The sequence below is a fragment of the Gymnoscopelus microlampas genome (assembly GCF_963454915.1).
Source record: "Gymnoscopelus microlampas genome assembly, chromosome: 5".
Taxonomy (NCBI): domain Eukaryota; kingdom Metazoa; phylum Chordata; class Actinopteri; order Myctophiformes; family Myctophidae; genus Gymnoscopelus; species Gymnoscopelus microlampas.
This window is the reverse complement of record NC_139942.1, coordinates 15,825,670-15,851,671: the sequence shown is the minus strand read 5'-3', so window position 1 is coordinate 15,851,671 and position 26,002 is coordinate 15,825,670. Positions and strand designations below refer to the sequence as shown.

Here is a 26,002-nt window from a genome sequence, read left to right as displayed (position 1 = left end):
AGAGCTGAGTTCTTACAATATTCATGTCAAATCACACTGGATCCAAACACAGCACATCAACGCCTGTCTCTGTCTAAAGGTAACAAGGCTACAGTAACAAGGATAAGCAAACAACAATCATATCCTCATCACCCAGAGAGATTCACTGGATGTATTCAGGTTCTGAGTAGAGAAGGTCTGCTCTGACTGGACGCTGTTACTGGAAGGTAGAGTGGGGTGGAGACATTGTTCATATAGCAGTCTCATATAAAGATATATAGAACAGGGTCCAGAATAAGTAGATTAGGATACAATTATAAATATTGGTCTTTACAGTGTTGTAATGAATATTATGTTTTCAGACACAGACATTTTGTACAGAAATCCCAGGTCTTGTGTCCTCCAGAGTACTGCAGTACTTGGGGGTTCACAATTAGCAGCGGTGAGTGTGTGACCTCAAATAGATCACACTTTGTGTTTGTCTCTCATGACTCCAGAATAATGTATTCATAATCATTGTTTTTTCTCTCTCAAGGTCAGCATTTTCATCCACCAAACTGTTGTGTTGATAAAAAACAAATTTTGTCTTTGACCTCAGAAACCAGCAGTGATGCTCCTAAGCTTTTTTTATTGAATCATATGTCATTATGTTTATATTATTTGTCTATTGAGAAGATATTGCTAATTATTGTTTCTAATCCTACATGATCTTATACAGGATCATGTTACGTTATCCATTTTATTAGGTTTCAGAAGTCTGTGGCATAACCCTAGACATCTCTAAGCGTTTTGTAACGACTCGCTCTGAAATCTAACGACATCCTTCTCGTCCCTCCTAATTTCAATGTAGGAAACCTCTGCCTATGGCCCAATGCAGTGGCCCTCCTTCATCACCTGAGATTAACTGTAGCTTCGCTGCTGAATTTGACTGTTGGTTTGGTATCAGAGTATTTATTTTGTATCCAGGATAATTGGATTCAAGGAGGCGTTTTTTTGAATACTAGCTAAACCCTTTTAATCAATACCCAAACAAGTTAGGCCACCCTTAGATTTATAGGTTCAACACAGTAATATTTATAAGAGAGAAGCATAATAATGGTTGTACATTTCATAATGTTGATTGTAAAAAATTGGATTTTAGAATTATTTATTTCGCAGGTATATATTTGTTAAAGGAATAAAGGTTTTCACAAAAATAGAAAAAAGCGTTTTTAAAGTCAAGATAATTTTCAGAATACCAATCGTTTGAACAATTCAAAGTACATGTATATCAATGTTCCCAATTGAGTCAAAATCATCTTGATTGATTGATGTACTATATTTAGTAAGACATGAGAACAACAGTACATGGAATTACAAATTCACAATACAAGGTATACTAAACTGGAAGGCTCATAAAGCACTAAGCTTGTTTAAAATGAGATCCCCACCCTTCACCCAATGTATGCATCTTTATCCTTTAAACGAACAACAACCAAATAATACATATCTCATTTCATCACAGGTACTGTACTGTACACATATCATTTAGTCCATTTCATACGTCAGCATGATCAATACTGTTGATTAAATTATATTATTCATATAATTATAAGTTTCATCATGAGCAACTCTGTGCATCACTACAGCCAAGGTCTTCTTTCTTGAACACCCCTGTGATTTTGTAATGGCCCAGTGTGTATTGCAGCAGCAGCACCCTAAGCAATCTGTGTGTGCGTGCGTGCGTGCGTGCGTGCGTGCGTGCGTGCGTGCGTGTATTGCAGTAATATCCCGTCCCCCAGATGTGTCGTTTTAGCAATACAAAACAAGCTTTACACACAACATTATGCAGTGTGCAGTGATGAAGCAAGGTGTATGAGCCCTGCTGTGCTAGGCCTACTCCTTCCCAGAGGCGTACCCACTGCAGAGGAAGGACAGGCGGTCGCCTGCCCAACTAAGATCTCTCCTCCCCTAGAAAAATCCAGGCCACTTTCGATTTTTGTTTTTTTGATCGCCGATTTTTGATTGAATTGAAATATCTTTTTTGGGGGTAATAGAAGGGGGGTGCAATACTGTACCAACATGATACATATTATTGGTTGGATCTTTGTGTATTATTGTGCACACGCACGCACGCACGCGCGCGCGCGCACACACACACACACACACACACACACACACACACACACACACACACACACACATACTGTAATAAACTGCAATAAGACATTTGTAAGTAAAACCAGTTGTTTTAAATAAATATCCAAAACATAAATAACACACATGTGCTTTTTATCAATTTAATTGCTAAAATATCATTTCAATGTTTACATTTTAATCAGCGATAATCATTCCTCCGTACATAAATAAAGTTAATGTGTACATTGTAAGTTTGGTGGTCGTAGAGCTATAGATATAGAGTGGTAACTGGTTAATTAATGGGCCAATACATTGATTTATGGTTGATCAATTCATGATTGAATGCCTATGCTATTTTAATACTCAGGATATTGTTGAAAATCCATAACGTTATTGTAATACTCAGGGTCTTGTCAGTAGTACAGGAGTTAACAGGATATAATGTAGTAATATTCATACACCAGACAGATACAGCTGCCCTGCAAGCCAAAGAACAGCAAATACCTGAGAAGTGGAAGATATCTGTAAAATGTCAATTTTCAGAAAATTGACGATTAGTTTGTCATTATGATGACTATACTTCCCTTTAAACACTATAAAGAACAAAAGACAGGAGGTTAACGTACAGCCATAAAACAAAAAATAATAAAACACACAAACATTTATTGAACTGATTGTATTTATTAATATGTTGGTTACTTTTATATTGCATTAAATTGAATAGAATCATTGTTTCCAACATGGAATCACATGGAATATCAAAAAAAACTAAACAATTACACATGACAAATCCCAAATTGCTCCTTGAGATAAACTGTACTGTATGAATGCAAGATAACAAAATAGTAAAACAGATTATTAACAAATTCTACAATTTCTTTCCTATAGACAAAATAAACATAATGTGATTTGAGAGACAGAGTCAGATCTACTTGAGGTCACACAACTCAGCAGTGCTTTCTGCAGCTGTCCAAAATCCAGCATAGAGTGTCTGGGTGAATGTGGCCTTGAACATGCCGATAAGAGTCATGGTGTCAGAGATGCTGTAGAAGGACAGTGTACCTGCACTGTGATCCAGGTACACTCCTACTCTGGAGGACACATGGCCCGTGAATTTCTGTACTTCACCGTTGTATCTGTAGCTATAACCTCCTGCCTGACACTGTAAAGAAAAAGATGTATCATTCATTCCAAATCCAAATTCCTTATCGTGCCCTGTTCTGCAGAAATCATTATATGCGACTGCTATATCAACCTTGTTTCCACTCCACTTTACCTCCCAGTAACAGCGTCCAGTCAGACCCTCTACACTCAGAACCTGATAGCGGTCAGTGAATCTCTCTGGGCGTTGATTGTTCATCCTGGATACTTTTCTGTTTCCTTTAGACAGAGACAGGCGTTCATGTGCTGTGTTTGGATCCAGTGTGATTGGACATGAATAGTGTAAGAACTCAGCTCTGGTCTTGGGTTCTGGTGGTGTCGACAGTAAAACATCCACTGTATTCACGGTCTCTGAGACGTTTGTCCCTTCCTCTTTAAGAATGTCCTCTAGTTTGTCCCTCATCTTTGACACGGACACAGTCACATCTTCAAAGTGACAGACACTGCTGATGACTGGGTGTGTAGATTCATTGATCTTTGAGAGAGAGGTGTAACTCTGTAGAAAATGGATGTGATCCTCTGTGTGTGAGATCTGCTCCAGCTCAGCATGTCTGCTCGTCAGTTCAGAAACCTCCTGCTCCACACACTTCCTCTGTTCTTCAACAAGACTCACTTCATGTTTCTCCTGGTCTCTGATCAGCTCCCTCACCTCAGATCGTTTTCTCTCAATGGAAGAGATGAGCTCAATAAAGATGGTGTCACTGTCCTCCACTGCTTTATCAGCACATTGATTGATGGACTCCAACTTCTGTTGAAACCCCTTCATATCTTTCTCTCTCTCCTGTATTCTCTGCTGGATGTTCTGCTGACTCATATCTAGCTCTTTCTGTCTCTCAGTTCTTTCTACTGCAGCTGAGATAGTATCGTGACCTTTGTGTTCTTCCATGCAGCACAGATAACAGATACACTGCTGATCAGTACGACAGAAAACCTTCTTCACCTCGTCGTGAAGAGAGCAGATGTTCTCCAGAAGCTTGTTGGAGGCTTTGACCAGCTTGTGTTTCTTAAAGGCAGGAAATTGATAGTGAGGCTGGAGGTGAGTGTCACAGTAAGACACCAGACACTGAAGACAAGACTTCACAGCTTTCAGTTTTTTCCCAGTGCAGAAATCACAGGCCACATCTCCAGGCCCAGCATAGCAGAGATCAAGAGGAACTGCTTGTAGTCCTGTCTTCTTCAGGCTCTCCACCACCTCAGCCAATATGTTGTTTTTCTTCAGATCAGGTCTTGGGTTAAAGGTTTCCCTGCACTGTGGACAGCTGTAGAGTCCCTTCTGGTCATCCTTATCCCAGAAGCCTTTGATACAGCCCATACAGTAGCTGTGTCCACAAGGAACAGTCACTGGATCCTTCAGTAGATCCAGACAGATAGAACAGCAGAACTGTTCCTGGTCCAGTTGAACTCCTTGCTGTGCCATTGTACAACTGACTGTCTGACAGCCAGACTGAGAAACAGACTGAATGCAGTTCAGTTTCATTTACTCAGAAATCACATGACATGGGAGGTTCTTTTTGACTGTGTGTGTGTGTGTGTGTGTGTGTGTGTGTGTGTGTGTGTGTGTGTGTGTGTGTGTGTGTGTGTGTGTGTGTGTGTGTGTGTGTGTGTGTGTGTGTGTGTGTGTGTGTGTGTGTGTGTGCTTTGAATTAATCAAATAAACAATTAAAACCCTGGTCAATATTTAATGACAAGATACACTGGAACTTGTCCTGCCTCTCTTTCTCTCTCTCTCTCTCTCTCTCTCTCTCTCTCTCTCTCTCTCTCTCTCTCTCTCTCTCTCTCTCTCTCTGACCCCTCATTCCATGCTGAAAGTGATTAAAATGTATTATGATAATAATACATTTTTAAATTGTATTTGAAAGTTTCAGAGGAATACTTTCCAGTTTATTCACAAGTCTCCAAGAGTACCGAAGTCTGACGACGGGGGGGGGGCCGGGGCGGGGGGGGGGGGGGTAAAGTAACTATAGGCTACATTTACTCAAGTACTGTACATTTTAACTTTTACTTGAGTATCTACATTGCAGTATTGATACTTTTACTTAAGTAAAATAATAGAGTACTTTTTTTCCACTGCCCCCCCCCCCCCATTCTCGCGCAACGATGGTTTGACGGGGAAACCGGTTTTTAATGGCCACTCATTAACAATCCGGCCGAATGCAAATAAGCCCGATTTGAAAACAAAGGCGGATTTCTGTGGTTGGCTACAACAGAATGGGTGATGGGGTGCTAATGTTGTTATGTTGATTTTTTGTTTTTTTCCCCTGGGGGAGCAGAGTTTTCCAGACCGGGCCTTGGCCCCATTGGCCTCTATGACGATACGCCCTTGATATAGATGACCATAGAGTTATAATATATCTAGAGAGCGCACGGCGGCCCCGCCCACACCAGTTCATTTCAATGAAAGTTGCTCACAAGCGTATGAAGCACCCGAAAGTACCTCTACTTTTTTGGCTTCCAATTTTGGAGCCAATAGAGCAGGCGCACTAGCGTTTCAGACAAAAGAAGCATTCGCAGTAGCGTTTTAAATGCGGATGTCCTGCAATCCCAGATTTGACCACCAGGCGACGTCAACGTCACTGTTCTATACACATAGACTGGGTTCTACCGCGGTTCTGGGGGCTTGAAGATGACCCAATAATGTTATTTGGGGATGAGCGAGTGACGTCAGGGCTTCGGTACATTTTATTCAACTAAGCTAAAGCCTTCAGCAGTGGTGGAAAAAGTACTCTCATGTTTTACTTAAGTGAAAGTATCAATGTAGTAATACTCTGTCTCTGTTACAAGTAAAAGTCTGGAATTCAAAATGTACTTGAGTAAAAGTACAAAAGTATTGGTATCAAAATGTACTTAAAGTAGGCTACCAAAAATAGAAGTAGGCCTACCCATGCAGATTGTCCCATTTCACAAGTTTTCAAATGTATGCAAATCTTTTGAAATAGCAGATCTACAAGCTCACAATGTTGCATTGATCGCTATTTTCAATTGGCCGAAATGTTGTTAATGTATGCTTTGTAATAATAATACAAAATAATCTACAAAGTAAGTAACTAATAATTGTAGTGGAGTAGAATTAAAAGTACTGAATATTGGAAATACTCAAGTAAAGTTAAAAATATATATATATATATTATGTACAGTAGGCTACTTGAGTAAATGTATATAGTTACTTTACACAATGCTTTTCAGACCCAGCTTAGACCAGGGCTGGGTCTGAAGGTGAGTTAAACCAAAGATCCTTAAGTTACCTAACACTGTAGGTACAAAAAGTGACATACAATGTTCTCCTATTAAAGGCAGTGGTTCTCAACATGTGGGTCGGGACCCTCAGGGGGGGTCCCCAGATGTTTTGTTGTTGTTGTTGTTGTTGTTTTATGGACTTTTAAGACCTTTTCAATACCTCAAAGAAAACATTGGCCAAATTGTCAAATAATATAAGAAAGGTGAGAACCACTGTCCTATAGTGGTTGTAACAGACCTGGTGTGCAATAAATAATCTGCCTCCACAGAATTACACCTTTAACCTCATGAATATCTTTACACAGCAGAGAGGAGCGTCACACAGGTCCTAATGTGGGAAGGTCTTTAAATACACCCTTTTCAACAAATACAAGAGACACCCAAAGACCCCTTTGAGATCAGAAAAGTTAAACTGCTGTTTGGTATTAGTATTACCACTAGGTGGCAGTAAGAGTCAATCTAACAGTGTGTCACATCAGATTCCTGAAGTACATTAGAATAGAGGCAGATGGGGAGGAAACCCTGAATGAGTCAAGAGGCCCAGAGCTGGATAGGTTCCCTTCGATACCAGGCTGAAATACTCCCATCCACACACATTTACCTACTTTTCTTTCTCTCTTTGTGTTTAAAATGTTGGTTATTTTGGAAGAGTTTAAAGGTGCACAATGTACATTTTGACACTTTGGCCCGTAAAACAACTTTCATAGAGTTGTCTTTACAAGCAACACCGTTCCCATAATCCAGAGGGATGTTAAATAAAGTTGCTAGACCATAAGTAATGATTGAGCAGTATAATTATAGGATATGTTTATGCTACCTCAAGCAAGGGGTCAAATCCTGTAATGTTTATAGCTAAAATGCAAATGAGTGATGAAAATAAACTTCTAAAAGAAGGAGGAAAAAACTATATATATATATATATATATATATATATATATATATATATAGTGTTCCAACTGATCCCAAACTAGATACTGATGGCAATGTTTTTAACAGAGGACTCAAATTATGGATGGAAAAAAAAGAAACTGCATTGAAAATGCTCAGATGTTGACTGAATTATTGTTATGATCATATTGCCTCTGTTTATATAGTTTATGTATGTTCAATTATGATTAGTGAAGTGTTGTAGCGACAATTCAAGATCACTCTAGGATATTGCCTGATTTTGCAAATATGAAATCATTATTACAAAGTATAGCTGTCCCACTTATATGTCCAATATCATTTAATATAATATAATATAATGTGAAATCACCATACTTATTGGTGACTTTACACTGACAACGATACAGAACCTATAGGTTAAAGTACAGTCATAAATAATAATATAAACACAATACACATACAGGCATACACAAGCATTTACTCAACTAAAACTATTTATCATGTTGGTTACTTATTACATTAAATTAAATAATTTAAAATCAGTCAGGAATGTAAACATAACTGTAGTGTTAATTGCGATCTGCCTTGAGAGAGAGATTATTTCTTCTGATTAAACATGAAGAAATAGATGATTGAATGATATTACACATGGAATATGAAACCCATAAAATAATGGTGACTTCATAATATATTAAAAGAAAACGGGTACCAAAAAATGTAAGAAAAAAAAAACCCTGTTAAATACATTTTATGAATAAAAGAGAAGAACAAAATAGCAAAATACATTATTAACACATTGTGCAATATACTCAGTAGATCAACAGAACAGTTTATTTTTTTGGAGGCTGAAAATGTTGACCTTAATGAAACGAAAAAATAAGAAATTATTGTAGAGCCATTAATAGTTGCCAACACAAAGTCTGATCTACTTGAGGTCACACATCTCAGCAGTGGCTCCATCAGAAAGCCACAATCCAGCATAGAGGGGCTGGGTGAATGTGGTCTGGACTCTGTGGAGGAGAGTCATGGTGTCAGAGACACTGTAGAAGGACAGAGTACCTGCACTGTGATCCAGGTACACTCCTACTCTGGAGGACACAAGACCTGGGATTTTTGTTTCAATGTTTCTGTGTCTGAAAATATAACCTCCTGTCCAACACTGTAAACACCAAGATTTATCATTGTACCCAAATCCACTTTCATTACTTATCCCTGTTCTGCCAATATCTTTATATGAGACTGCTATATAAACAATGGTTCCACTCCACTTTACCTCCCAGTAACCACGTCCAGTCAGACCCTCTCTACTCAGAACTTGCCAGCATTCAGTGAATCTCTCTGGGTGATGAGGATATGATTGTTGTTGAATCATATTCAGTACTTTTCTATTCCGTTTAGACAGAGACAGGCGTTCATGTGCCGTGTTTGGATCCAGTGTCATTGGACATAAATAATGTAAGAACTCAGCTCTGGTCTTGGGTTCTGGTGGTATTGGCATCAAACCATGCACTCTATTCACTGTCTCTGAGACATTTGTCAGCTTCTCTTTAATAATGTGATCTAGTTTGTCCCTCATCTTTGACACAGCCATAGTTACATCTTCAAAGTATCGCAGAGGACGGATTTTGCTGCTGATTGGGTGTGTTGATTCACTGATTCTTGAGAGGGAGGTGTAACTATGCAGAAAATGGATGTGATCCTCTGTGTGTGAGATCTGCTCCAGCTCAGCATGTCTTCTCCTCAGTTCAGTAACCTCTTGCTCCACACACTTCCTCTGTTCTTCAACACCACTAACTTCACGTTTCTGCTGGTCTCTGATCAGCTCCCTCACCTCAGATAGTTTTCTCTCAATGGAAGAGATGAGCTCAGTAAAGATGGTGTCACTGTTCTCCACTGTTCTATTAGCACATTGATTGATGGACTTCACCTCCTGGTGAAGCATCTTCACATCTTTCTCTCTCTCCTGGATTCTCTGCTGGATGTTCTGTTGACTCATATCAAGCTCTTTCTGTCTCTCAGTCCTTTCTACTTCAGCTGAGATAGTGTCGTGACCTTTGTGTTCTTCCATGCAGCACAGATAACAGATACACTGCTGATCAGTACGACAAAAAATGTTCCTCACCTCATCATGACGAGAGCAGATGCTCTCCTGAAACTTGGTGGAGGCTTTGACCAGCTTGTGTTTCTTAAAGGCAGGAAATTGATAGTGAGGCTGGAGGTGAGTGTCACAGTAAGAGACCAGACACTGAAGACAAGTCTTCACAGCTTTCAGTTTTCTCCCAGTGCAGAAATCACAGGCCACATCTCCAGGTCCAGCAAAGCAGAGATCAGGAGGAACAGCTTGGAGTCCTGTTTTCTTCAGGCTCTCCACCACCTCAGCCAATATGTTGTTTTTCTTCAGATCAGGTCTTGGGTTAAAGGTGTCCCTGCACTGTGGACAGCTGTAGAGTGCCTTCTGGTCATCGTGATCCCAGAAGCCTTTAATACAGCCCATACAGTAGCTGTGTCCACAGGGAACACTAACTGGATCCTTCAGTAGATCCAGACAGATAGAACAGCAGAACTGTTCCTGGTCCAGTTGAACTCCTTGCTGTGCCATTTTACAACTGTCTGTCTGACAGACTGAGAAACAGAATGAATGCAGTGTGGTTTGACTGGTTTCATATACTCAGAAATCACATGACATGGGAGGTTCTTCCTGGGGGGGGGGGGGGGGGGGGGTGTGTGTGTGTGTGTGTGTGTGTGTGTGTGTGTGTGTGTGTGTGTGTGTGTGTGTGTGTGTGTGTGTGCGCGCGGTAGGAGGAGACATGAGTCAGTCATTTTCAGTTTAATTATAAGTTGACGTTATTCTGCCATTAATTAATTCTGCCTTAGATCACCATAAACCCTCCACCACAAATCACATCAAATTCAGACACTTTATTTTACACTACAGTGTCCTAGTCCACTTTACAGTGACAGCAGCAAAAGAACAAGACAGCAGGTTAACGTTCAGTCATAAAATAATAATAATAATAATACATTCAATACGATTACATTCATACAGAAACATTTATTCAACTAAAGCCTTTTCAGACCTACCTTGTGGACTGGGGCTGGATCTGAAGGTGAGTTAAAACAAAGATCCTAAGTTACCTACGGTACTACTATGAAATGTTGCATACAAGATACATGGTCTCCTAAGGGGCTGTGGTTGTAACAGACCTGGTGTGCAATAAATCATTTGCTTCCACAGAATTCCACCTTTGACTTCATGAATATCTTTTCAAAGCTGAGAGGAGCGTCACACATGTCCTAATTTGGGAAGGTCTTTATATCCAACCTTTTTTTTTACAAATACAAGAGACACCCAAAGACCCCTTTGAGATCAGAAAGGTTAAACTGCTGCTTGGTGTTAATGATTAGGTGGCAATATGAGTCAGTCTAACAGTGTGTCACACCAGATTCCTGAAGTACAGTACATTAGAATAGAGGCAGCTGCACAGGTTGGGAGGGGGAGGAAACGCCCTGAATGATTCCGGAGGCCCAGAGCTGGACAGGATCCCTTCGATACCAGGCTGAACTACTTCCATCCACACACATTTACCTCTTTGTGACCATAAGTAATGAGTATAATTTTAGGATATGTTTATGCTACCTCAATGGGCCAAATCCTGTTCTGTATAGCTAAAATGCAAATAAGTGATGAAAATACAATACTAAAAGATTAATAAGGGGAATAAACATACATAAATACAAGTACTCAATTACTCATGTTCAGTTATGAAAAAGTGTCAGGCGCCAAAAAGTTCTAGCCCACCTGCAGCCACATGAAATACACGCACGCACATGCACACACACACGCACACACACACACACACGCGCACACGCGCACACACGCACACACGCACACACGCACACACACTGGTACATTAGTGTGTGTACTTACAATAACTGTATGTAGGTTAATATGATTAGCGTAATAAACTGCAATAATACATAATTATTATAAGTCAAAGTTGTTTTAAATAAAGATCCAAAACACAAACAATACACATCACATGTGCTTTTTATCAATTCTTTAAATTGCTAAAATATCATTTTAATGTTTACATTTTAAACAGCGATAATCATTCCTTACATATATAAAGTTCATCTGTACATTGTAAGGTTTGGTGGTTGTGTTACATACATGTTCCAGATGGGATCGCTCACTACAGTATGTTTACATGCAAAACATACTGAACATACAGGAAGATGAATTCAGGCTATACAGCTAGAGTATAGAATAGTAACTTGTTAATTAATGGACCAATACATTGATTCATAATTGATCTATTCATGATTGAACGGCTATGTTATTGTAATATTCAGGATATTGTTGAAAATCCATAACGTTATTGTAATACTGAGGATCGTGTCCTGTCCTCATAGTTGATGTCCTAAATCCTAGTGGTACAGGATTGGACAGTATATAATTTAGTAATTTTCATACACCAGACAGATACCGCTGCCCTGCAAGCCAAAGAACAGCACATACCTGAGATATAGCTGGAAATGTTTTATTTTCTCTATGGCTTTGCTATGACGTAGTTATAATATTGCATGTTATCGGTAATTAGTTTAGTCAATATGATGACTACACTTCCCTAGCAAATATATGTTGTTGGTACAGAAGTAGATAGTAAGCTTTACTGTGTGTGTGTGTGTGTGTGTGTGTGTGTGTGTGTGTGTGTGTGTGTGTGTGTGTGTGTGTGTGTGTGTGTGTGTGTGTGTGTGTGTGTGTGTGTGTGTGTGTGTGTGTGTGTGTGTGTGTGTGCCATTTTACAACTGACTGTCTGACAGTCTGAGTGCAGTGTGGTTTCATTTACTCAGAAATCACATGACATGGGAGGTTCTTCCTGGCTGTGTGTGTGTGTGTGCGTGCGTGCATGCATGCGTGTCCTTTGAGAAACTGATAAAAATGGAATATCTGGTAGGCTGGGCACAAACACTCATGCCAGCTTGCCAAGCTATTTGTTGACCATGTATTTGTGTGTTCATTCAGACAAGAAGGTGTGGCTTGGTAGTTGCATGAACGTTTTGCCACAATCAAATCTCTTGTTCATGATCACCAAAAGGATCCTAGGGCCCTGAGAATGGTAAATATACACAGTTAGATAAAGTGCATTAGGCTCTTGTCCAAAATGCTATATGAAATTCAATATGTTAGGCACTCAGGAACCTATCTTTTTTATATACAGTATATTTTACACTACAGTCTCCCAGTCCACTTGACACTGAACACAATAAAGAACACAAGACAGCAGGTTAAAGTACAGCCGTAAAAGAATAATAATAAAACATGTGTTTCACAAAATCCATTTGAATTAAGAGACACACAAACTACTTCAGGTCTCCTGAAGGAGTGGCCGCCCACATCACAGAGATACAGGAAGCTAGTCTTTGTTTCCTATCGTGTTGTGTTTGGTTAAAAATAACCCAGGTTTGATCCACGTCACCAGCTGGAGGCATCTTAACACTGCAGACCTGGAATCAAATGTTGTAGCAGACCTGGTGTACAATAAATAATCAGCTTCCACAGAATATCCTTCTTTGACCTTATGAACACCTTTACACAGCAGTGAGGACAGGAGCATCACACAGATCCTAATGTGGGAATGTCTTTCTGTCCCTTTTCTACAACAGCCCTTTGGTCTGTTTGGTGCTATTGACTATTATATCCACTAGGTGGCAATAAGAGTCAGTCTAACATGTGTATCACATCAGTGATGCAGTAGAATAGTACAGTTGAGGAGCTGAATATAGGGTGGTAGGGGAAGGAAACGGAAGGAAACCATGAATAATGCAGGGACCAAAAGATGGACATGAGTCTTATATAACAGGCTAAAATACTCCCATACACACATTTACCTACTTTTTTTCTCTTTTTGTATCCATAATGTTGGTTATTTTGGAGCATAGGTGAACCATGTATTGTGCTGTGTTTACAAGCAACATCGTTCCCATAACCTGGAGGGATGTGTCAGCTGTTTAGATCCGACAACCCAGAGGGACAGGTGCATTGTAAGTGTGTGTGTGTGTGTGTGTGTGTGTGTGTGTGTGTGTGTGTGTGTGTGTGTGTGTGTGCGTGCGCGCGTGTGTATACAATTATAAATTGTGGTCTTTACAGTGTCTTTACAGTGTCATCAATATTATGTCTTCAGACACAGAGACATTTGTACAGAAATCCCAGGTCTTGTGTCCTCTAGAGTAGGAGTGTACCTTGATCACAGTGCAGGTACTCTTTCCTTCCACAGAGTCCAGACCACATTCACCCACACCCTCTATGCTGGATTTGGCCTGGATTTTGCAGTAATTTGGGGTTCACACTTTTTAGCTGCTGAGTTGTGTGAACTCAAATAGATCACACTCTGTGTTTGTCTCTCATGACTTCAGAATAATGTATTCATAATCATTGTTTTTTTCTCTATCAAGGTCAGCTTTTTCATCCACCAAACTGTGTTGATGTAAAACTAAATTATGTCTTTGACCTCAGAAACCAGCAGTGATGGTCATACAAAATTGTGTTTATTGAATCATGTTTATTTTATTTGTCTATTGAGAAGATATTGTATAATTTGTTAATCATCTGTTTTACTAACTTGTTCTTTGTCTTGTATTCATACAATTTATTCTATGGCTGAAATTAGGTTTAAGTTACGTTTGTTATGAAGTAATCATTATTTTGTGGCAAAAAAGGATGAGACCAAGGCACGCTTGTGGAAGAGTTAAAAGATATTTAATATCCCTGCTAATGCATAGCAAGAATTAAAAAATTGTGTACTTTTTATTCACAGATTATTTATGTAAACGTTTTATGCACCTGACAACGTAGTGCAGTGCAGTGTGTGTGGGTGGGTGCGTGCGTGGGTGCGTGCATGCGTGCGTACGTGTGTGTCCTTTGAGAAACTGATAAAACAGGAACATCTGGTAGGACTGGGCACAAACACACATGCAAGCTGTTTGTTGACCGTGTATGTGTGAGCTTTCATTCAGATATAAGCAGTAGGTGTGGCTTAGGAGTTGCACAAATGTTTTGCCACTATCAAATAGTTGTACATGACCACCAAAAGGGCCCTATAGGCCCAGAGGACAGTACATTTACACAATCAGATAGTGTATTGTAAAGCTCTTATAGAAAATGCAATATGAAATTCAATATGTTTTGCACTCAGAAAAACAAGGCTAATCTCTCTTTTTAATTATTATACAATATTTTACACTATATTCTCCCAGTCCACTTGACACTGAGCGCAATAAAGAACATAAGACAGAAGGTTAAAGTACTACAGCCATAAAAGAACAATAATAAAACACACAAACATTTATTCGACTAGTATTTATTATTTTCGTCACTTTTTCATTACATTATATTGAATATAATCATTTAATTCCAACATGCCTGTGAATTAATTTGCTATGTTTATTCACATACTTATCAATATAATGAAAGGTTATTTCATATGGAATATCAAACCCACATAACAATGACAGAAGTTCCCCCAAATTCCTCCATGAGATAAATTGTAGGCCTACTGTATGAATGAAAGATAACAAAATAGTAAAACAGATTATTAACAAATTATACAATATATTTTCTATAGACTAAAATAAACATGATTTGAGAGACAAACAAAGTCAGATCTACTTGAGGTCACACAACTCAGCAGTGCTTTCAGCAGCAGTGCAAATTCCAGCATAGAGGGGCCGTGTGAAGGTGCCCTTGAACATGCCGATGCGAGTCATGGTGTCAGAGACGCTGTAGAAGGACAGAGTACCTGCACTGTGATCCAGGTACACTCCTACTCTGGACGTCACAGGTACTGTAAATTTAATTACTATACCCTTACTTCTGTATAAATAACCTCCAGCCTGACACTGTAAAGAAGAAGATTGATCATTCATTCCAAATCCACTTTCCTTATGGGTCCCTGTTCTGCAGAAATCATTATATGTGACTGCTATATCAACCTTGTTCCCACTCCACTCTACCTCCCAGTAACAGCGTCCAGTCAGACCCTCTACACTCAGAACCTGATAGCAGTCAGTGAATCTCTCTGGGCGTTGACTGTTCATCCTTGTTACTTTTCTGTTTTCTTTAGACAGAGACAGACGTTCATGTGCTGTGTTTGGATCCAGTGTGATTGGACATGAATATTGTAAGAACTCAGCTCTGGTCTTGAGTTCTGGTGGTGTCGACAGTAAAACATCCACTGTATTCACTGTCTCTGATACGTTTGTCCCTTCCTCTTTAAGAATGTCCTCTAGTTTGTCCCTCATTTTTGACACAGACACAGTCACATCTTCAAAGTGACAGACATTGCTGATGACTGGATGTGTAGATTCACTGATCTTTGAGAGGGAGGTGTAACTTTGTAGAAAATGGATGTGATCCTCTGTGTGTGAGATCTGCTCCAGCTCGGCATGTCTACTCCTCAGATCAGTAACCTCCTGCTCCACACACTTCCTCTGTTCTTCAACGAGACTCACTTCATGTTTCTCCTGGTCTCTGATCAGCTCCCTCACCTCAGATCGTTTTCTCTCAATGGAAGATATGAGCTCAGTAAAGACGGTGTCACTGTCCTCCACTGCTTTATCAGCACATTGATTGATGGACTCCACCTTCTGGTGAAGCCCCTTCATATCTTTCTCTCTCTCCTGGATTCTCTGCTGGATGTTCTGTTGACTCGTATCAAGCTCTTTCTGTCTCTCAGTTCTTTCTACTGCAGCTGAGATAGTGTCGTGACCTTTGTGTTCTTCCATGCAGCACAGATAACAGATACACTGCTGATCAGTACGGCAGAAAACCTTCTTCACCTCGTCGTGAAGAGAGCAGATGTTCTCCTGAAGCTTGCTGGAGGCTTTGACCAGCTTGTGTTTCTTAAAGGCAGGAAATTGATAGTGAGGCTGGAGGTGAGTGTCACAGTAAGAGACCAGACACTGAAGACAAGACTTCACAGCTTTCAGTTTTCTCTCAGTGCAGAAATCACAGGCCACATCTCCAGGTCCAGCATAGCAGTGATCAGGAGAAACAGCTTGGAGTCCTGTTTTCTTCAGGCTCTCCACCACCTCAGCCAATATGTTGTTTTTCTTCAGATCAGGTCTTGGGTTAAAGGTTTCCCTGCACTGTGGACAGCTGTAGAGTCCCTTCTGGTCATCCTGATCCCAGAAGCCTTTGATACAGCCCATACAGTAGCTGTGTCCACAAGGAACAGTCACTGGATCCTTCAGTAGATCCAGACAGATAGAACAGCAGAACTGTTCCTGGTCCATTTGAACTACTTGCTGTGCTATTGTACAACTGACTGTCTGACAGACTGAATGCAGTTAAGTTTCATTTACCCAGAAATCACATGAAATGGGAGGTTCTTCCTGGCTGTCTCTGTGTGTGTATGTGTGTGTGTGTGTGTGTGTGTGTGTGTGTGTGTGTGTGTGTGTGTGTGTGTGTGTGTGTGTGTGTGTGTGTGTGTGTGTGTGTGTGTGTGTGTGTGTGTGTGTGTGTGTGTGTGTGTGTGTGTGTGTGTGTGTGTGTGTGTGTGTGCGCGCGCGGTAGGAGGAGAAATAGGATTCAGTAAGTTTCCTCTTGCTTTGAATTCCCCCCCCCCCCCCCCCAGTGGTAAAAACTTTACTGGAATATTTCCAATTTTCAGTACTTTTGCTTCTGCTCCACTACATCTAAGAGACAATATTATACTTTTACTCTTCTGCAATTATTTGAAAACTTTAGATAGTTAGTAGATTTTGATTATTATTACAAAACATTACTCACTTCATACATTTCGGTCATTTGAAAATAGCAGATCTAGGAGCTCACAATGCGTTGCGTTGTGACACATAATATGGATCTGCTATTTTCAGAGATTAAGATTTTAATACATTTTAAAACTTGTAAAATGGCCCTGTGACATTCTGCATAATGTGTAGGCTACTTTACACTTTTGGTTTACTTTAAGTACATTTTGATACCAATACTTTTGTACTTTTACTCAAGTAAATTCTGAATTCCGGACTTTTACTTGAGTAGGCCTATTGCAGTATTGATATTTTTTACTTAAGTCTTCTCTTCTTTGACCCTCTTTTAGTAGGCCTAAGGCTCAGATGGAGGCCTCATCTTGATCTAAAGTTAAGGGAAAACAGGGTTGAAAGGCTGATTTGTAAGCCATGTCTTTCGACATCATCTGTTTTATTAAATTGTTCTTCTCTTGTATTCATACAATTTTCTGAAATGGGATTTTTTTGGGGTATGTATCTTGTTATGAAGTAATCATTATGTTGTGGGTTTGATATCCCATGTGAAATAACATTCATTCATTTATGTTTTTCCTGATTAATCAGAGTAAATATTATCTGTGCAACAGATCCTTATTGAGTCCACAGATTTGATTGAACATTACATACCATACTGTACCAACATGATACTGTAGTGTACATATTATTGGTTGAATGTTTGTGTAAGATTGTACACACGCACGCACGCACGCACGCACGCACGCACGCACGCACGCACACACACACACACACACACACAGACACACACAGTGGCACAGTGGGGCGGCAGTGGCTCAGGGCCAGAGTTGCCGGGTAGAGTGAACTGGAAAACCGCAAGGTTCCCAGTTCGATCCCGGGCTGGGGCGCTCCCCTAGAGTTAGTGTCGAAGTGTCCTTGAGCAAGACGCTGAACCCCTATTTGCTCCCGATGAGCATGTTGGTGCCTTGCATGGTTTCCTCCGTCATCGGTGTATGAATGTGTGTTTGAATGGGTTAATGGCACAATCAAGTAAGGCGCTTTGGATAAAAGCGCTATATAAATGCACCTTTTTACCATTTTACGCACACACACACACACACACACACACACACACACACACACATATATTATTGTCTGTAGTTACATTTACAGTAGGCTAATATACAGATTACTGTAATACACTGCAATAAGACATTTGTAAGTTGTTTTAAATAAAGATCCAAAACATAAACAACACACATCACATGCTTTTTATCAATTTAAATAAAATATAATTTTAATGTTTGCATTTTAATCAGCAATAATCATTCCTCCTTACATAAATAAAGTTAATGTGTACATTGTAAGTTTGGTGGTCGTAGAGCTATAGATATGGAGTGGTAACTGGTTAATTAATGGGCCAATACATTGATTTATGATTGATCAATTAATGATTGAATGCCTATGCTATTTTAATACTCAATATATTGTTGAAAATCCATTACGTTATTGTAATACTCAGAATCTTGTCAGTGGTACAGTATTTGACAGGATATAATGCAGTAATATTCATACACCAGACAGATACAACTTCCCTGCAAGCCAAAGAACAGCACATACCTGTGCTGAAGTGGAAGATATCTGTAAAATGTAAATATTCAGAAAATTGTCAATTAGTTTGTCATTATGATGACTACACTTCCCTACAAAGCCACTGAGTAGAAACTACCAGAGAGATGTGTTTACCTTTTATCTTAAAAAAAACAAAAAACAGTCTACAATATTCTGAACACTATAAAGAACAAAAAACAGCAGGTTAAAGTACAAGCAATAAAACGTACGTACAATAATAAAACACACAAACATTTATTCAACTAATTGTATTTATTCATATGTAGGTTACTTTTTATATTACATTAAATTGAATAGCATCATTGTTTCCAACATGTCTATGAATTAATTTGCAATGTTTATTCACATACTTATTTTTTATCAATATCATTGAATGTTATATCACATGGAACAAAACAATTACACCAGAAAATGAAACATGAAAAAAGCCCAAATTCCTCCTTGAAATAAACTGTACTGTATGAATGCAAGATAACAAAATAGTAAAACAGATTATTAACACATTCTACAATATCTTTTCTATAGACAAAATAAACATAATATGATTTGAGAGAAAAACAAAGTCAGAACTACTTGAGGTCACACAACTCAGCAGTGCTTTCAGCAGCAGTCCAAAAGCCAGCATAGAGTGTCTGGGTGAATGTGGCCTTGAACATGCCGATAAGAGTCATGGTGTCAGAGATGCTGTAGAAGGACAGTGTACCTGCACTGTGATCCAGGTACACTCCTACTCTGGAGGACACAGGACATGTGAATTTCTGTACTTCACCGTTGTATCTGTAGTAATAACCTCCTGCCTGACACTGTAAAGAAAAAGATGTATCATTCATTCCAAATCCACATTCCCTATCGTGCCCTGTTCTGCAGAAATCATTATATGCGACTGCTATATCAACCTTGTTTCCACTCCACTTTACCTCCCAGTAACAGCGTCCAGTCAGACCCTCTACACTCAGAACCTGATAGCGGTCAGTGAATCTCTCTGGGCGTTGATTGTTCATCCTTGTTACTTTTCTGTTTCCTTTAGACAGAGACAGGCGTTCATGTGCTGTGTTTGGATCCAGTGTGATTGGACATGAATATTGTAAGAACTCAGCTCTGGTCTTGGGTTCTGGTGGTGTCGACAGTAAAACATCCACTGGAGTCACTGTCTCTGAGACGTTTGTCCCTTCCTCTTTAAGAATGTCCTCTAGTTTGTCCCTCATCTTTGACACGGACACAGTCACATCTTCAAAGTGAAGGACACTGCTGATGACTGGGTGTGTAGATTCACTGATCTTTGAGAGGGAGGTGTAACTCTGTAAAAAATGGATGTGATCCTCTGTGTGTGAGATCTGCTCCAGCTCAGCATGTCTGCTCGTCAGTTCAGAAACCTCATGCTCCACACGCTTCCTCTGTTCTTCAACAAGACTCACTTCATGTTTCTCCTGGTCTCTGATCAGCTCCCTCACCTCAGATCGTTTTCTCTCAATGGAAGAGATGAGCTCAGTAAAGATGGTGTCACTGTCATCCACTGCTCTATCAGCACAGTGATTGATGGACTCCACCTCCTGGTGAAGCACCTTCATATCTTTCTCTCTATCCTGGATTCTCTGCTGGATGTTCTGTTGACTCGTATCAAGCTCTTTCTGTCTCTCAGTTCTTTCTACTGCAGCTGAGATAGTGTCGTGACCTTTGTGTTCTTCCATGCAGCACAGATAACAGATACACTGCTGATCAGTACGGCAGAAAACCTTCTTCACCTCGTCGTGAAGAGAGCAGATGTTCTCCAGAAGCTTGTTGGAGGCTTTGACCAGCTTGTGTTTCTTAAAGGCAGGAAATTGATAGTGAGGCTGGAGGTGAGTGTCACAGTAAGAGACCAGACACTGAAGACAAGACTTCACAGCTTTCAGTTTTCTCTCAGTGCAGAAATCACAGGCCACATCTCCAGGTCCAGCATAGCAGAGATCAGGAGGAACAGCTTGGAGTCCTGTTTTCTTCAGGCTCTCCACCACCTCAGCCAATATGTTGTTTTTCTTCAGATCAGGTCTTGGGTTAAAGGTTTCCCTGCACTGTGGACAGCTGTAGAGTCCCTTCTGGTCATCCTTATCCCAGAAGCCTTTAATACAGCCCATACAGTAGCTGTGTCCACAAGGAACAGTCACTGGATCCTTAAGTAAATCCAGACAGATAGAACAGCAGAACTGTTCCTGGTCCATTTGAACTCCTTGCTGTGCCATTGTACAACTGACTGTCTGACAGACAGACTGAGAAACAGACTGAATGCAGTTTAGTTTCATTTACTCAGAAATCACATGAAATGGGAGGTTCTTCCTGGCTCTCTCTCTGTGTGTGTGTGTGTGTGTGTGTGTGTGTGTGTGTGTGTGTGTGTGTGTGTGTGTGTGTGTGTGTGTGTGTGTGTGTGTGTGTGTGTGTGTGTGTGTGTGTGTGTGGGGTAGGAGGAGAAATAGGATTCAGTAAGTTTCCTCTTGCTTTGAACCCCCCCCCCCCCCCCAATGGTGAAAAGTAACTAAGTAGGCTACATTTACTGAAGTAGCCTACTATACTTAAGTACAATTTTGAGGTATTTTTTACTATACTGGAATATTTCCAATTTTCAGTACTTTTGCTTCTGCTCCACTACATCTAAGAGACAATATTATACTTTTACTCTTCTGCAATTATTTGAAAACTTTAGATAGTTAGTAGATTTTGATTATTATTACAAAACATTACTCACTTAATATTTTTTGGGGTATGTATCTTGTTATGGAGTAATCATTATGTTGTGGGTTTGATATCCCATGTGAAATAACATTCATTCATTTATGTTTTTCCTGATTAATTAAAGTGAATATTATCTGTGCAGACAGATCCTTATTGAGTCCACAGATTTGAATGAACATTACAAATGACCTTGCATACAATACTGTACCAACATGATACTGTACATATTATTGGTTGAATGTTTGTGTAAGATTGTACACACACGCGAGTGCGTGCGTACACACACGCGCGCGCACACACGCATGCACACGCACACGCAGTGGGGCGGCAGTGGCTCAGGGCCAGAGTGGCCGGGTAGAGTGAACTGGAAAACCGCAAGGTTCCCAGTTCGATCCCGGGCTGGGGCACTCCCCTAGAGTTAGTGTCGAAGTGTCCTTGAGCAAGACGCTGAACCCCTAATTGCTCCCGATGAGCAGGTTGGTGCCTTGCATGGTTTCCTCTGCCATCGGTGTATGAATGTGTGTGTGAATGGGTTAATGGCACAATCAATGTAAAGCGCTTTGGATAAAAGCGCTATATAAATGCACCATTTACCATTTTACACACACACACACACACACACACACACACACACACACACACACATATTATTGTCTGTAGTTACATTTACAGTAGGCTAATATACAGATTACTGTAATACACTGCAATAAGACATTTGTAATTAAAAACAGTTTTAAATAAAGATCAAAAACATAAACAACACACATCACATGCTTTTTATCAATTTAAATAAAATATAATTTTAATGTTTGCATTTTAATCAGCGATAATCATTCCTCCCTACATAAATAAAGTTAATGTGTACATTGTAAGTTTGGTGGTCGTAGAGCTATAGATATAGAGTGGTAACTGGTTAATGAATGGGCCAATACATTGATTTATGATTGATCAATTAATGATTGAATGCCTATGCTATTTTAATACTCAATACTGTATATTGTTGAAAATCCATAACGTTATTGTAATACTCAGAATCTTGTCAGTGGTACAGTATTTGACAGGATATAATGTAGTAATATTCATACACCAGACAGATACAACTTCCATGCAAGCCAAAGAACAGCACATACCTGTGCTGAAGTGGAAGATATCTGTAAAATGTAAATATTCAGAAAATTGTCAATTAGTTTGTCATTATGATGACTACACTTCCCTATAGTCAGGGGATATTAGCAGAATATTTTCCAATCTTGGAATAAATTCCTTTCCAAAAAAAATCCTCACCAATGTGTTTGTAAAGGTGTCTAGTAACACATCTCACAAAGACTGAAATGCAGTATCCCTAGGAGAATTTTTGACAGCTCCTTAAAGTTGGGGTACCCACCATAACCTTGGTTAAAAAAAAATCCCCAAAAAAAATCCAAATTTAATTCTGTTTTAAGTAGCATGTGAGGGGTCAAACTAGGGTGTTTTTTATGATTCTGAATCCATTGCAATCATTTGTTTTGCACCAAAACCACTCCTTGGGCTAAAAACGGCCATAGCCATGTATACTTTTTGTGTAAAAAGCCCATCGAGATTTGGCCGTTTTTAGCCCAAGGAGTGGTTTTGGTGCAAAACAAATGATTGCAATGGATTCAGAATCATAAAAACACCCTAGTTTGACACCTCATATGCAACTTAAAACAGAATTAAATTTAGATTTTTTTTTTTTTTTTTTTTTTAACCAAGGTTATGGTGGGTACCCCAACTTTAAGGACCTGTCAAAAATTCTCCTAGGGATACTGAATTTCAGTCTTTGTGAGATGTGTTACTAGACACCTTTGCAAACGCATTGGTGAAGATTTTTTTTGGTAAGGAATTTATTCCAAGACTTTTTTAATATACCCTGACTACTACAAAGCCACTGAGTAGAAACTACCAGAAAGATGTGTTTACCTTTTATCTTAAAATAAAAATAAAAACAGTCTACAAAATTCTGAACACTATAAAGAACAAAAAACAGCAGGTTAAAGTACAAGCAATAAAACGTACGTACAATAATAAAACACACAAACATGTATTCAACTAATAGTATTTATTCATATGTAGGTTACTTTTTATATTACATTAAATTGAATAGAATCATTGTTTCCAACATGTCTATGAATTAATGTGCAATGTTTATTCACATACTTATTTTTTATCAATATCATTGAATGTTATTTCACATGGAACAAAACAATTACACAAGAAAATGAAACATGAAAAAAGCCCAAATTCCTCCTTGAAATAAACTGTACTGTATGAATGCAAGATAACAAAATAGTAAAACAGATTAGTAACACATTCTACAATATCTTTTCTACAGACAAAATAAACATAATATGATTTGAGAGAAAAACAAAGTCAGAACTACTTGAGGTCACACAACTCAGCAGTGCTTTCAGCAGCAGTCCAAAACCCAGCATAGAGTGTCTGGGTGAATGTGGCCTTGAACATGCCGATAAGAGTCATGGTGTCAGAGATGCTGTAGAAGGACAGAGTACCTGCACTGTGATCCAGGTACACTCCTACTCTGGAGGACACAGGACCTGTGAATTTCTGTACTTCACCGTTGTATCTGTAGTAATAACCTCCTGCCTGACACTGTAAAGAAAAAGATGTATCATTCATTCCAAATCCACATTCCCTATCGTGCCCTGTTCTGCAGAAATCATTATATGCGACTGCTATATCAACCTTGTTTCCACTCCACTTTACCTCCCAGTAACAGCGTCCAGTCAGACCCTCTACACTCAGAACCTGATAGCGGTCAGTGAATCTCTCTGGGCGTTGATTGTTCATCCTTGTTACTTTTCTGTTTCCTTTAGACAGAGACAGGCGTTCATGTGCTGTGTTTGGATCCAGTGTGATTGGACATGAATATTGTAAGAACTCGGCTCTGGTCTTGGGTTCTGGTGGTGTCGACAGTAAAACATCCACTGTATTCACTGTCTCTGAGACGTTTGTCCCTTCCTCTTTAAGAATGTCCTCTAGTTTGTCCCTCATCTTTGACACGGACACAGTCACATCTTCAAAGTGAAGGACACTGCTGATGACTGGGTGTGTAGATTCACTGATCTTTGAGAGGGAGGTGTAACTCTGTAAAAAATGGATGTGATCCTCTGTGTGTGAGATCTGCTCCAGCTCAGCATGTCTGCTCGTCAGTTCAGAAACCTCATGCTCCACACGCTTTCTCTGTTCTTCAACAAGACTCACTTCATGTTTCTCCTGGTCTCTGATCAGCTCCCTCACCTCAGATCGTTTTCTCTCAATGGAAGAGATGAGCTCAGTAAAGATGGTGTCACTGTCCTCCACTGCTTTATCAGCACAGTGATTGATGGATTCCACCTTCTGGTGAAGCACCTTCATATCTTTCTCTCTCTCCTGGATTCTCTGCTGGATGTTCTGCTGACTTGTATCAAGCTCTTTCTGTCTCTCAGTTCTTTCTACTGCAGCAGAGATAGTATCGTGACCTTTGTGTTCTTCCATGCAGCACAGATAACAGATACACTGCTGATCAGTACGGCAGAAAACCTTCTTCACCTCATCGTGAAGAGAGCAGATGTTCTCCTGAAGCTTGCTGGAGGCTTTGACCAGCTTGTGTTTCTTAAAGGCAGGAAATTGATAGTGAGGCTGGAGGTGAGTGTCACAGTAAGAGACCAGACACTGAAGACAAGTCTTCACAGCTTTCAGTTTTCTCCCAGTGCAGAAATCACAGGCCACATCTCCAGGCCCAGCATAGCAGAGATCAAGAGGAACTGCTTGTAGTCCTGTCTTCTTCAGGCTCTCCACCACCTCAGCCAATATGTTGTTTTTCTTCAGACCAGGTCTTGGGTTAAAGGTTTCCCTACACTGTGGACAGCTGTAGAGTCCCTTCTGGTCATCCTTATCCCAGAAGCCTTTGATACAGCCCATACAGTAGCTGTGTCCACAAGGAACAGTCACTGGATCCTTAAGTAAATCCAGACAGATAGAACAGCAGAACTGTTCCTGGTCCATTTGAACTCCTTGCTGTGCCATTGTACAAGCAGACTGTCGGACAGCCTGATTGAGAAACAGACTGAATGCAGTTTAGTTTCATTTACTCAGAAATCACATGACATGGGAGGATCTTGACTGTGTGTGTGTGTGTGTGTGTGTGTGTGTGTGTGTGTGTGTGTGTGTGTGTGTGTGTGTGTGTGTGTGTGCGTGTGGGTGTGGGTGTGGGTGTGTGTGTGCGTGTGCGTGTGCTTTGAATTTATCAAATAAACAATTAAAACCCTGGTCAATATTTAATGACAAGATACACTGGAACTTGTCCTGCCTCTCTCTCTCTCTCTCTCTCTCTCTCTCTCTCTCTCTCTCTGCCCCCTCATTCCATGCTAAAAGTGATTAAAATGTATTATGATAATAATACATTTTTAAATTGTATTTGAAAGCTTCAGAGGAATACTTTTCAGTTTATTCACAAGTCTCCAAGAGTACCGAAGTCTGACGACGTAATTTACCCATCCGGGGTCTCCCCCCCCCCCCC

At 39.9% G+C, this 26,002-nt stretch overlaps 4 protein-coding genes across 5 annotated transcripts; all 4 read right to left on the bottom strand.

Moving 5' to 3' along the window:
- Nucleotides 1–2,818: 2,818 nt before the first annotated feature.
- LOC311046239 (tripartite motif-containing protein 16-like) lies at nucleotides 2,819–4,675 on the bottom strand (the record flags this gene model as incomplete). Of its 2 annotated transcripts, XM_084058443.1 has the most annotated exons (2): nucleotides 2,819–2,974; nucleotides 3,030–4,675. In XM_084058443.1, the coding sequence occupies 2 exons, from the start codon at nucleotides 4,673–4,675 to the stop codon at nucleotides 2,956–2,958; spliced, it is 1,665 nt and encodes a 554-aa protein (XP_083914569.1). In that variant the 3' UTR covers nucleotides 2,819–2,955. The 2 variants fall into 2 exon arrangements, with proteins under 2 accessions (XP_083914569.1, XP_083914570.1); XM_084058444.1 differs by having other exon boundaries at nucleotides 2,819–4,675.
- Nucleotides 4,676–8,230: 3,555 nt separating this feature from the next.
- On the bottom strand, nucleotides 8,231–25,509 carry LOC311044950 (uncharacterized protein; the record flags this gene model as incomplete). Its single annotated transcript, XM_084056761.1, has 3 exons — nucleotides 8,231–10,002; nucleotides 10,462–10,481; nucleotides 23,864–25,509. 3 exons carry the CDS (start codon nucleotides 25,507–25,509, stop codon nucleotides 8,306–8,308), a joined length of 3,363 nt encoding a protein of 1,120 aa, XP_083912887.1. The 3' UTR covers nucleotides 8,231–8,305.
- LOC311046242 (tripartite motif-containing protein 16-like) lies at nucleotides 15,002–16,674 on the bottom strand (the record flags this gene model as incomplete). The annotated part of the gene is made up of 1 exon (XM_084058447.1): nucleotides 15,002–16,674. The coding sequence occupies one exon, from the start codon at nucleotides 16,672–16,674 to the stop codon at nucleotides 15,046–15,048; it is 1,629 nt and encodes a 542-aa protein (XP_083914573.1). The 3' UTR covers nucleotides 15,002–15,045.
- LOC311046241 (tripartite motif-containing protein 16-like) lies at nucleotides 19,193–20,978 on the bottom strand (the record flags this gene model as incomplete). The annotated part of the gene is made up of 1 exon (XM_084058446.1): nucleotides 19,193–20,978. One exon carries the CDS (start codon nucleotides 20,976–20,978, stop codon nucleotides 19,329–19,331), a length of 1,650 nt encoding a protein of 549 aa, XP_083914572.1. The 3' UTR covers nucleotides 19,193–19,328.
- Nucleotides 25,510–26,002: the final 493 nt, after the last annotated feature.